This window comes from Solenopsis invicta, chromosome 13, assembly GCF_016802725.1.
Source record: "Solenopsis invicta isolate M01_SB chromosome 13, UNIL_Sinv_3.0, whole genome shotgun sequence".
Classification (NCBI taxonomy): Eukaryota; Metazoa; Arthropoda; class Insecta; order Hymenoptera; family Formicidae; genus Solenopsis; species Solenopsis invicta.
In genome coordinates this window covers 11,883,290-11,896,781 of record NC_052676.1, presented here as the reverse complement: position 1 = coordinate 11,896,781, position 13,492 = coordinate 11,883,290, and the positions used below count along the sequence as shown (strand labels likewise).

General features: G+C 32.0%; 1 protein-coding gene across 1 annotated transcript in view; it reads left to right on the top strand.

Annotated features, from left to right (window-relative positions):
- LOC105196948 (short-chain dehydrogenase/reductase family 16C member 6) overlaps positions 1-13,492 on the top strand; it is an 85,977-nt gene that overhangs the window by 30,861 nt on the left and 41,624 nt on the right. Inside the window, exon 3 of the mRNA XM_039456389.1 lies at positions 12,020-12,144. Coding sequence (XP_039312323.1) covers positions 12,020-12,144 — 125 coding nt within the window. The remainder of the gene's footprint in view (positions 1-12,019; positions 12,145-13,492) is intronic.

Genomic DNA, 13,492 nt, shown 5'->3' with positions numbered 1-13,492 from the left:
CGCACAACGTGATTATCACGTCGTGAGGATAATGTGAACTCACAAATTGTTATCTGGGGTTATTCTGACCCTTTCCAACGCATATTTAAATACTGTGATCCGACTTTTTTGCTGAAGCAAATTGAATTTTTTATATTTTTTAACCTTGTGTGTCACATTTATTTGTATCAAATCGATTGTTTTGAAAATTTGTATCCGAGGGTTTTTTGGGTTGCTGATTATGAATCCAAAGATAGATTTTCAAAATTCAAAATAACCGATCTAATATGGCGGGTCACAATCTCAAAAAAAAAAAAAAAAAATCTGTGGATATGGATATGTGGACAACACGTGGATATTCAGTGGATATCTTTCGTTGTTATTCGGTGAACATAGATATGTGAACAACTCGTGGATATCCAGTGGATATGCTTCGTTGTTATTCGGTGGACATGGATATGTGCACAACACGTGGATATCCTCCATAGATATTCGCTGAATATGGATATGTGGACAACATGTGGATATCCAGTGGATATCTTCCGTAGATATTTGATGGATGAGAATATATGTGCAATTCATTACATATCTACTGAATATCCATAACAGATATGGATGTTTTATAGATAGTTCTTGAATGGAAATAGGGTGCTATTACACGTATCCGACGACGAGTTTGTCGGACGTAGCGATTGGTTGCCGATAAATACCCAAGTGGAGGACATCCGTCGAATAGTTACTAAATTTTTGTCGGAATGAAGTCGGGTAGTGATGAACTTTATGCGACAAATTACATGCATCCGACAAAATTCGTCGTACAGACCAACGCACCCGCAGTACTAGCCAATTGCTACGCTCGTTGTCGGATACGTGTAGTAGCACCCATAGTTGTACTTTAATGCCTCTATACAGCGCTATATAGTCGAGTTTGTGAGGTTAGCTCGGGTTAACTATTAAATTTTATATCTTTTTATACTTTATTGGGATAAAGGTTATCACATCATGAGGGCGTTCTTGCGCATGGCGGTATTATCACGTTACCCTCATGCCATGAAATGTTTTCACCACATCTGATTGCACTATGCGATCTTTTACGCGTATAGTCGTGAGCTAAAAGGTTGCAACACATTTTCTTCGATTGTTTTTGAAATGTAGACTTGCTCATCAAACGGCGAACGTCATTGGTTCTTACTTGTGGATCCAACCAATTAAGCATCAAACCATCTACCATCAAAAAAAATGTGTTGCAACCTTTTAGCTCACGACTATACACGCGTGCGCCCATCACATTGTGAAGGCACTGTGATGCACTTTTGCACGCACAGCGTGATTATCAGTCGTGAGAATAACGTGAACTCACAAATTGTTATCTGGGAATCCTTAAGGTTTATGCAGGCACCGGAACCGGTAAGAAATTAACCAATCATAACTTATTTATAAAAGAATAATCGTCTGTGATTGCTCAATTTCTTAGCGGTTTTGGCATAAGTCAGCGGTTATTACATGCATAAACCAACCTTTATTTTCTAATTTCAATTTTTCCATTTCTTACAAATTTTGAATAAAAATTTTATTTTAACCAATATAATTTTGTAAAAATTGATTTCAGATAAATTAACATTGAGTTAAATTTTTCAAGTAATATTCTTCTATTAAGTAGCAATTAAGAGATGGGAAAATTGAGTTACTTAATTTGTAACATTTTTTTAATCAGAAAAAACATCAAAAACAAACTATAAACTATATGTATATTCAAAAAGTAAAGAAAATTTTTTTGTATTGTTAGATAATGCTTTTATCAAAACAGCTACTGAACATATTACTAAAAATAAACAATATTAAATATCGTAACAGCACATTAATAAAATATAATTAAAAAAAACTATATAAACGTATACACAATAAAAAGAACAAAACAAATTCTCAGATATACCTTTTCGAAATAAACGAACTAAAAAGAATTCTCATTAGAAACTATAAACTAATATCTAATGGTGCGTTCAGATACTACTTCCAAAATCTTTGGCTGACTTTTGCTATGATTGTAATATCCGAACATATACTATAAACAAGGTATTTTTAAGAATAATTTACCAATCTGAAGCAACAGCTGAATATACATACATATTAATGATGTTATTAAAAGTAATTTTTTTTATTTATACATAGTATTGTTCATTTTCAGTAACATGTCAGCAGTTGCTTAAATTTGATAACAATTAGAATCACTCAAAATTTGTATGCAAAATCCTACTTAGGGTATCAGTGCTCAGTGGGTTTCTTATTTTGTTTTTATTCAAATTATATGTTGAAAAAATGCGTTCAACAGAAGCACTGCTGTGCGGTAAACAAAATATCAGTCTTACAATCTTACTTAAATTCAAAAACAACATGTATCACCTTTTCTGATATCTCTTACATCTTTCCAAAATGATAATGCATCTTAATTAAAATTTATATCACTATTACGCAACATTCTCCATTCTCTATATAGTTCATTAATATCATCAACAAATTTTTGCAAAAGCAGCAGCTGCTGATGATAGACTAAAAATCAATTTTATATTTTTAAGTTCCAAAAATGACAAACTTTTTAATGATTTAAACCAAAGTAGAATTAAAAGAAAATTTTTTGTAAATTTGATACTATTTCAATGTAAAAATCTAAACATTTTTTTCTGAAATTGTTTTTTTGCATTTCAGATAATTTGCAATTGCTATTATTAAAAGCAATTAAAACTTTAGGACCAAAATAAATATTTTTCTAACTGCAAAGTTTGTTTGGATTTTGATATTGTATTTGCGATATTTTTGAGGATTTGATATAATCTTCTCTTAAATAGCATTCTAAACTTGTCTTATAGGCACTGGACATTATAGAATAGATCATATTAATTTTAGGGCCTTCTGCTTAAAATTCTAAATTTAAATTGACTAAAATGGATAATACATATTTTAGAAATTTAAGATAAAATTTAATAGTTGGATCTGAAAACTTGGCGTAGATATTTTTTCGCATGATACATTCCCTAAATATAAAAATTCGTATTGAAAATATAACTGCAGTGCGTTATTGTGAGTTATAAACACTTTATTGTGCACGAATTTACAAAGTGCTTTTACATATATCTTAAAACATTTTGAGCGCGTGGCACAAGAAGAAGGAAAGAACTTTGAAGAAGTGAGAGGGGAACAGATTTAAGCGCAAAGGCAAGACTAGTGCCAACATTAACATAAATAACTAAAATCTAGCGAGTGTTGCCAATATATAATATAAACTGAAAGAAACAATTATAAAAACCAACACTCCCCCTCAACGCGAGCACACTTATAAATTATGTTTGTGTCATACCCATTCCTTGCATACATTTGTTATGGATAAGTTTAACAGGACTTTTAGTCAAGATATCCGCGTACATACTTTCGGAAGGAGTATATTTAACATCAATTTCGCCACATTCATATTTTTCGCGTACAAAATGATATTTTATATCTATGTGCTTTGCGCGTGTGGTGTATCGGGTTTTTCATTAGGGCTTGAGCGCCTTGATTGTCGCAATAAATGACAGTTCGGTTTGCTCTAAGATTAGTTACACATAATTCTTGTAGTATACCGCGTAAATAAATAGCCTCTTTAGTGGCTTCTGTTAAAGACATGTATTCAGCCTCGGTACTTGATAAGCCTGTGGTTCTTTGTTTTCTCGATTCCCATGTTATAGCATTCGCTATCACAAAGAAAAATCCTGAATGAGATTTTCTGTCGACAGAATCTGATGCCCAATCTGAATCGGCAAAACCAAAAATTGATTTTCCGCTTTTTTGAAACTTTAAACCTTGACTGGTCGTCCCTTTTAAATACTTAAGTGCATGCTTTGCTGCAAGCCAATGCTGCTTATTAGGGTTTTGGTTAAACCGACTTAAGTAACTTATGGTATAAGTTAAGTCTGGACGTGTTGCTACCGCTAAGTACATTAAGCTTCCGATTAAGGACTGATACTCGTGTCTATTTACTTCTATGTTATTTGAATCATTATCTTTTGACAGATCTAAATTTGGTTCTAAAGGAGTTGCTTTTGTCTTCGATTCAGACCTACCAAATTTAAATAACAAATCTTGAGCATACTGTTTTTGTGACATAAAAGTAGACTTTGTAGTTTGATCTTGAATAAATTCGATACCTAAGCAATAATGAAGTAATCTTAACTCTTTAGTTCAAAATTCTTGGTTTAAACATTGTACTAACTCACGATAAGAATTAATGTTGTTAGTAGCAACCAAATCATCTACATAAACTAATACATACAATATATTTGAATTAGATCTTTTAATATAAAAACATTTATCACCGTTTAATGGAGTCATACCGTGGCTTACGAGTCTCGAGTTCAGCTTCTTGTACCATTGCCTACCAGATTGTTTTAAGCCGTAAATCGATTTGTTGAGACGGCAAACTAAATCTTCTTCGCCAGGACTTATGAAGCCGTCAGGTTGCTTCATATACACGGTTTCTTCTAACTCTCCATGGATATACGCCATCTCTATATCCAATTGGTATAAAGTAAGCCCCAATTCCGCTGATAGTGCGGTTAAAATTCGAAGGGAATTTAGCCTTGCTACCAGAGAATAAGTTTCAGCAAAATCAAGACCTGGTCGCTGCGCGCAACCTTTTGCAACCAAAAGGGCTTTTCTTCTCTCCACCGTGCCGTCTTGTAAGTACTTGGTCCTTAGCACCCAACGACATCCGATGGCTTGACAATTTTTGGAAAATTCCACTAGGGTCCACGTGTTGTGACGAACTAAGGCTTCATATTCCTTTGACATGGTCCTTTTCCACTCAAGCTTATGTGGGCCAGTTAATGCTTCTTCCACGTCGACATCTCCTATTGTACTGAATGCCATTTGTGCATTTTGTTCTGTAGCATCAGTTTGAGTAATGTTAGTTTGGTAGAGCTTCCGTGGTCTCCCCCTTTTTCCGGTTTTTAACAGTTTGGGTCTACCGGGTGCTCGTTTTGGAGTTGCATAATCTTTTGAGCTTGTGTAATTTTCTTCGTGTGTGTCTGCCTCATTTTCAGACTGTTCTTGACGCTCTTCTACATTTTCTTTGTCCACATCTTCTACAGTTTCTTTGTCTTCAATGAGTTCTTCTTCGTCCTTTTGCTTTTCTTTGGATTCCGTACCTTATCCTGTAGCTGGCACTTGAAGATAAAATTTTTGAATGGAATTGTTCATTTATTAGATTGTTCTTCATTTATTAGAGTGTGATCCGTTTGTTCTTCAATGACTTTTACGTCTCTACTTTTGATAATTTTTTTTAATTTGGGATCCCATAGTCGATAGGCTTTTGCATCAGTTGCATATCCTAGAAAAATATGCTCTTTCGACTTTTGATCAAACTTTTCTCTTGTTGCAGTTTTATCCAAGACATAAGCTTTGCATCCAAAAGTTTTAAAATGTGAGACATTTGGTTTTCTTCCAAACCAGCTTTCATACGGCGTAACATTTTCCAAACTTTTTGTTGGACAGCGATTCCTAATGTAAGCAGCTGTAGCGATAGCTTCCGCCCAAAAATCCTTAGGTAAATTAGCTTGAAATATCAGACATCTGGCCATCTCCACGAGGGTACGATTCATTCTCTCTTCCATTTTGCTGAGGAGTATGAGGAGCAGTATACTCTCGCTTGATTCCTGCCTTTTCAAGTTCGCGATTAAATGATTTTCCACAGTACTTAAGGCCATTGTCGGTTCGTAGAATTTTGATTTTACGATCCTTTTGATTTTCTACGAATGACTTATACTTCATAAAAGTTATGAGTTGTTACCAAATCATCCGCGATTTCAACGTTCATTTCGTTTAGTTTATCGATGATGCCGAAAAATTTATTTAAATGTTCATCCATACCTTCTTCTTGAGACATCTTTGAGAAAATTAATTGCTTTAACAATGTAGCCTTACGCGCTGATCCTTTAGACTGGTAAATTTCTTCGAGCTTTACCCATACATCTCGTGACGTTTGGTAGTGTTTCACGTGACATAGTTCCGATGGAGATATATTTAAAATGATATCAGCCTTTGCCTTTTGGTCAGCTAACTCCCATGTCGGAATATCCTGTTCTGCTTGCGGACGAGTCTTCATGCCGTTTACATATAACCGTTCATTACGTACAAGGACTGCTTGCATTTGCATTTTCCAAGTGTCGTAATTATTTTTGGATAAATGCTCTATTTTTGCAACGTGCATAGACATTGTAGGTGTTCGTTAATTTTTACGTGCCGTGCAAAAAAGAGAGATAACTTAACCTCACTTTTGTATTACAACTTGTTACGGTTGTATTTATCTAAGGATCCGTAAAATAACACAATAGATATATCTATTCGGGACTCTGGGCCCATAACCTGTGAGTTATAAACACTTTATTGTGCATGAATTTACAAAGTGCTTTTACATATATCCTAAAACATATTGAGTGTACAAGCGCGTGGCACAAGAAGAAGGAAGAAACTTTGAAGAAGTGAGAGGGGAACAGGTTTAAGCGCGAAGGCAAGACTAGTGCCAACATTAACATAAATAACTAAAATCTAGCGAGTGTTGTCAATATATAATATAAACTGAAAAAAACAATTATAAAAACCAACAGTTATACTGTTCTAATATTTCTTTTACTACCGACAAAATCGACAACCATCTCGTTTGTGAAAGTTTAAGTAATTTGTAAGGTTTTACCTTCACATATTCTTAAAATAATTTAAATTTACTTTGACGTTTGAAACTATATTGGAAATAAATATGTATGTTCCTCACAAATTCTTCGACTTCACCAGGCAATTTAGCACAGGCACAGGATGCACAAAGTGCAAGCAAATGACACAAACATTTAAAAGTATAAATATCAGGTATATCTGTAATAAAGTTTTTAAGGAATTATGATCACCTATCATAGAATTAGCACCTTTAGCAGCATAAGCTATTAAATTCTCCTTATAGGAAATACCATTTTTAGTGAAACTTTCTACAATAACATTATAAATATTTGAAGCCGTTGCGCTTTCAATAGGAATTAAGTCATAAAATTCATCTCTTATATTCCATTTTTTATTTACAGTACAGGTGATTATTGCAAGACTTTTTATACAGCCAGTGGATTTATCCACTAAAAGAGCAAATTTTTCTATTTTTAACCTTTCAATTAATTTTTCTTGACTTGATTTTCCAATAACATTTGCGACAATAACTATGCATTTAGTTCTATTACATGGTATATTATGTAATATTTCTTTTTCGTTACTCCCAAAAGTTTTTAAAAAATGAACAAGATGATCTATAGTATTAAACAAAATGTTATGTTCTACTATAAACGCTGCAATTTTAATTTCAATTTCTTTAATGATTTTATTATTAGTCCATTGTTGAGAGACATAAGGCATTTTAGCAAAAGAAATCTATTGCTTAACTGCATTACATCGCAAAATATGCTTCTTACGCACGTTGTGTTTCTTGACCGCAGTTAGACCGCCAAACAAATTTTCATTGCACACTTTGCAGTGGAAATAATTTTCATCTTTGTTGATAACCACCGACAAAATTCAGAATTTCTTCTCCATGCTTCTTTATATTTATGGACATAATGCTTTTTCTTTAGGGACGGCTATGCTGGTTGCTGAATTTTTTCATCATCATCGTTGTACTTATCATCACTTGTATCTCTCTTGCTCATTCTTTTATTCGGACTGTTAATGAAAATATATGAACTATAGATTAAGCTATATTATTTGGCTCATAAGTAAAAGCTACTTACCTTTACATAAATTCTTCTTCAAATTATTGGCGACGGATTGGAAAGATTATATTGCTATTTATGTTGCTTGCTACAATGCACTTATCGAAGAGGAAGAAGTAAATAGAAAATATGCTCAGTCTTGACTTGATATTCTTGACCTCGATAATTAATGTCAATGACAAGAACGGAATCGGATAGCGCACGGTGCGATAGCCCACCAACTAATCATCTTGACTTATCTAACCCAACCAACGGAAAAACTCTAGGCATTGGTCGCTGTGAGTGGTGGTGTGCTATCGGGATCCGCTCCAATGACAATGAACATTGAGACTGCGTTCCGATATACATTGCAAGTACTAACAATCTATAGTTCACGTTACGTATACTATAGATTTTCAGTACTAGCAGTGAATTTCAGAACGCAGTCTAAATTGAGTTTTGGGTATGTTGGGTTAACTTACTGATGCTCTCTTTTTCAATTATTTATCATCACCTTTGACTATATAACTATACAGAGTGTCAAGTAACTACCGCCCGTGGTTTCGTGGATTGATAGATCAAGTAAAACTGAGCAAAAAAGTCCTTTATCATTTTTTAATATTTGCCATAGTTAACGAAAAAAAATTAATAAAGTCTGTAAAAAAATTAATAAAAGAAGCAGTAGCTGGTTTTCCCTCCTCACCGCGCAGCGCCTACAGCCACGGCTGCCTACGTTTCGGCGACCGGCGGGCGGTCCTTGCGCGCGATGATACGCGCTTATTCGTAGATTTTATTAAATTTTTTTTTTCATTAACTATGGCAAATATTTAAAAATGGTAAAAGACTTTTCTGCTCAGTTTTGCTTGATCTATCAATCCACGAAACCATGGGCGGTAGTTACCTGACACCCTGTAGAGTCAAAAATCATCAGGATACACGAAAATCTTTTGTAAAGATGAACAAATCAAAAAGGTGGCATTAGTTGTCATCTTATAAAATAAATGTGTTTGATTGATATAATATTATTTGGATGGTAGCTATGAAAAAAAATAATATGCGATTTGAATTTCGTGCTTTGGCTAACGCTTCGATAGTGTCCTATCGGAGCGCGATCGTGGTCCCTTATCAGGATTGGCTCTCAAACCTTCTCAGTCGCTGATTGGTCCCCCAATCTTCCCATTAAAATCGGCGTTACTGATTTGCGAACGCACTCGTGTAAGAAAAAGAATCCGAGAAAAAGGCAGATCGCTGTGACACGTGCAACCGGATAAAGTTCTCTCAGTTTCCTATGGGACTTCCTTATTTACCCTTTCCCTTCAGGAGTTAATAAGAATATCCCTCCTGCGAGTCCTACATGGCTGCATTCCAAAATTCTACTTGTCGGGTAGAGTAAACTTTTAAGTGACCAATCAGGATGAAAAAATCTTGAGATTTCTTAAGATTTTGTCATCCTGATTGGTCACTCAAAGTTACTCTACGTGATAAGTAGAATTTTTGAACGCAGCCCATTATGGTAACGCGGTAACCTGCGAAATACGAATCTAGTGCCATTGCCTTACAGCTGATTGTATACTGAAATTTTGGTTTTAAATTTTAAGACTTTTATTCTTTTTAATAAAAATAAAAAAATCACCAGATTATGCCTCAGATTAGAAAGTAATCATAACGTCATCAGGTACAATAAATAATTACCAGATAAATCACCAACACTGGTAACACTCTGGCTGATCATAGCCACAGATGAAACTTACGCTACACGTCCTTATATACACTTTGTCGTAAATCTTGCATACGAGTTCATAGCCATCTAGCGGTAGTGGGTCGCATGAGTAGAAACCTTGCGGAGCAATCACGAGTAGACTTATAACAAATTCGGTTGAACGCACTAGTGCACATTAAAAGCGCCTTACACTAATCGACGTAAAGATATAAATATTTAATATAATATAAATATTTAAACAGATTATATTGTGACATCTTTAATCGAAATTTTATTATGTTATTTGGTAAAATATATATTTTGTTATTCAAGGTACTTATATTTTATTTTTAAATGAGATCAATATACAGGAGCTTTAATGTGCAGCATTTGCATCAGTACAGTTTAACCAAATTTGCTGTTAGTTTTCGAGAGTAGATTTAAATTCAATCCGAGATAGGTAACGTCTTATGATGGAACTATCCAGTTAGAATCTAAAGTAGAGCATAGGGCATCATTAAACCATTTCAGATTGGGTTATTTATTGCAGTCTAAAACTCTATAAATGTAATAAAAAGAATTGTAATTTCATAAAAAACTACTGTTTTAAACAATTCTACCTTTCTAAATAATATAGTTTAATATAGAAAAATAAAAAAATTTATATTCAACAAAATAATGTTTTATTTAAAGTTGTGTATTATTTCTGTGAAATAAGTGCAAGCCAAACGAATAGAAAGACTAAATATAAAGAAACATTTCTTCTACGCGTGTGTGTATATATATATATATATATATATATATATATATATATATATAAACATTATATATATATATATATATATATATATATATATATATACTACTGTGTCCAAAAAGTAAGGTGACATTGCATTTTAAATCTCCCGCGCGCACGGATTTGGAGGAATAAAATTTTTTTTAGGTTGGTAGGACTGTCTTTGACATCCAAGAGAAGTAACACGTCAAAATATCCATTAGTGTTTGAGATACGCATTGTTTTGTGAGCTGCTAAAAGTGAATTTCTCGTTTTTTGCCGTCACACTCTGCGCTGATTATTCGTGATTTTTTAACCAAAAACTCGACTAATATCGTTCCACAACCACCGTATTCACCTGATTTGGCTCCATGCGACTTCTGGCTATTCAGCAAACTCAAGCGGTTTCGAGTCGATAGAAGAGATTCAAGCCGCTGCAAAGAAGGAGCTAAAGGCCATTCCTGAAATCGATTATTACAACTGTTTCGAAGATTGGAAAATCCGTTGGAATAAGTGTATTATATCAGGGGGGGATTACTTTGAAGGGGACGAAATTGATTTGCAAGAATAAATAAAGAATTTTCGAAATAAATGCAATGTCACCTTACTTTTTGGACACAGTAGTATATAATTTCTTCAACTTATTTGCGTGTGTACTTAAGGAACTTTTAATACTTGATCATAATTAATTAGTGATAAACAATATTAATATTGGCACATAATATAAAATAAACATTAAAATTAATTTAAAAAACTGTTATAATTTTTCAAGCTCAAAAATAGTATAAGCTATTAAAATTAATTAAAATTTCAATGAATTTTCATAAATAACATTTTCCATGAAACCTTCGACCTTGTTTAATAACTACTTCAATTTTGGTATTATTACGTCAACCTTCATTAAAATCTTGATCTTTTTTGCTGCATGAGTGTGAATAGTCATTTCCTAACATAAACAAAGAAAAGATAAGCCAAACGTAAAGTACAAAACTTGGAGATCGTGAAAAAAAATATGAGGAGCAGGTAACAGAGAGAAGAGACAATTGCGGGAATCAGAGGCAAAAGAAATGTGGCTATTGCTTTCTATTTCTTTGTATCTAATCTCCACTATCTAATGTTAAACACGGTCTATTCTTTACTACATAAAATATGTTTTCATTATATTTTTGCCAACATAGTTCTGTTGCATAAATTTAATTATCACTTAATTATCTTGAAAAAAATAATGTCAAAAAAAGAAAAAATAATGATTTTATGAGAATTTTTCGTTTTTAGCGTTTTGACATTATTTTTCTCAAAATTGTGATGTGATAAATTTAAACAAAGAATTTAGTAGAAAAAAATAAATTGAAAATAACTTTCATATTCGTGTTGCAAAACGGTGTAGCTTGTCAGTATAATTATAATTCTGAGTTTTATTCGCAGACTTATAGTATTATTTTCTTAATGTTATAATTATTAACGTGTAATGTGTATTTTTTACGAAAATAGTAATAATTGCATGTCTGTTTCTTTCAGTCAAATTTGCTTTATGAATAGGAGATGTAATATGAGAGCGTAAATTAATTGTTGGAATGTACCCGGAAAAAAATTTTTCATATATAATTATATACAATTACATATCAAATATATTCATATATAAATACGTATATAATATAATATATAATGACGTATATAATTAACTAAAATTTTTTATTATCTTATAAAATTATATATAATTATATATTTTTTTTTAATTTCAATTTTTTTTTCCCAAGTACTGATTAAAATACAAGACGTAGCAATTTTAAACCAATTTTTATTTTGTTTCAGGCATCGATGAAACTGTTAAACTTGTCCAGGCAGCCGGAGGTACGTGTTACGGTTATGTTTGCGACTTGTGCGATCGGGAAGACATATACAAGAAAGCCAAAATTATCAAAGAAGAGATCGGCAAGGTAACGCAATTGCACGTTTACTTTATAACAGATTAAAATCGATACAATATTACCAATTTTAAATATAATGTATTATAAGCGCGTGCAAAATTAAAAAAATTTTGTATTTATTATAAATTTAATCGTTAAAATTTTTGTGTTAAATTTTTATTTGTTCAAACGTTGATGTAACATAATATGATTTCGTTATAAATTTTTTAATTGATATTCAACATTTTTAAATATAAAAATAACACAATTTATGAGTAAATGGACAAATAACATAAAAATAAAAAAATATATATTCTAAGATAATAAATAAATGCACGTGTCATCAAATATTAGTTTTACTGAAAAATGTGCTTCCACAATCATTTGTTTTCAAATTTTGTCAAAGTATGACGTCTTGTTGTCTTTTACATAATTAATATTTAGGTAACTTTCTGACATATATTTTATATAAAATTAACAAGAAAGGGTGGACTGTCTGGGACATGTAAAATAAGTTAAATTTTACATAAAATTTTTTATTGTGTGGTAACAATATTTTTGAATTTATTTGCGAAGATGTTGTTATTACATAACGTCACAAAGAAATCGACCTGGTTATACTAAATTAAATTAATAAAATCAATAAGATTAAGTAAATCAAAATTACGACTTAAAATCACAATAGAGATCACACGAGAGAGAAACCAATCTCGTCTTTCATTATAAAAAATTTTTATTGTATTAATTTGACGTGTAGGTAGGTACAGCAATCCGACAATTTAGTAACATATAAACAATCTAATTTGTATTAAAATAATTAGACAAAGAAGGTTATGAAAAGTTCTACTTTTTCAATGCTTGTGGATAGTGAATCAAACATTATTTCCTATACTTTTTGACATGAGAAATCCAATGGTATTTATTACACCAAGTTACATCACATGACGAGAACACATAGAAAATTGAGTTTAAATTGCGTGGTATTGCAGTCATTCGAGAAATAAGACGCTACATGTATCAATGTTATGAAGTAGTGATACGCAACTTTTTGTAAACTGAGAGCTATTATCAGAAATACTCGTAGGTAGTCTTGCAGGCTACATAACACCCACGCGCGCGGATACTTATATTTATGTTAATATGAATACATATGTTTGTATAATAGACAGATAAAAAAAATTATATCTTAATACTAATAAGGAAATAAAAAATGTTAACATAATTTATAAAAATTATATTTATAAACATATTTATTTACAAAATAAACTATATTTTTAAATTTAAATTCCTCAAAAATACACGAAAATGCAAAAATACAACTGTAAAACTAAAAATTTATTACACATTAATGTAATATTTGATGAATATATGATTTTGT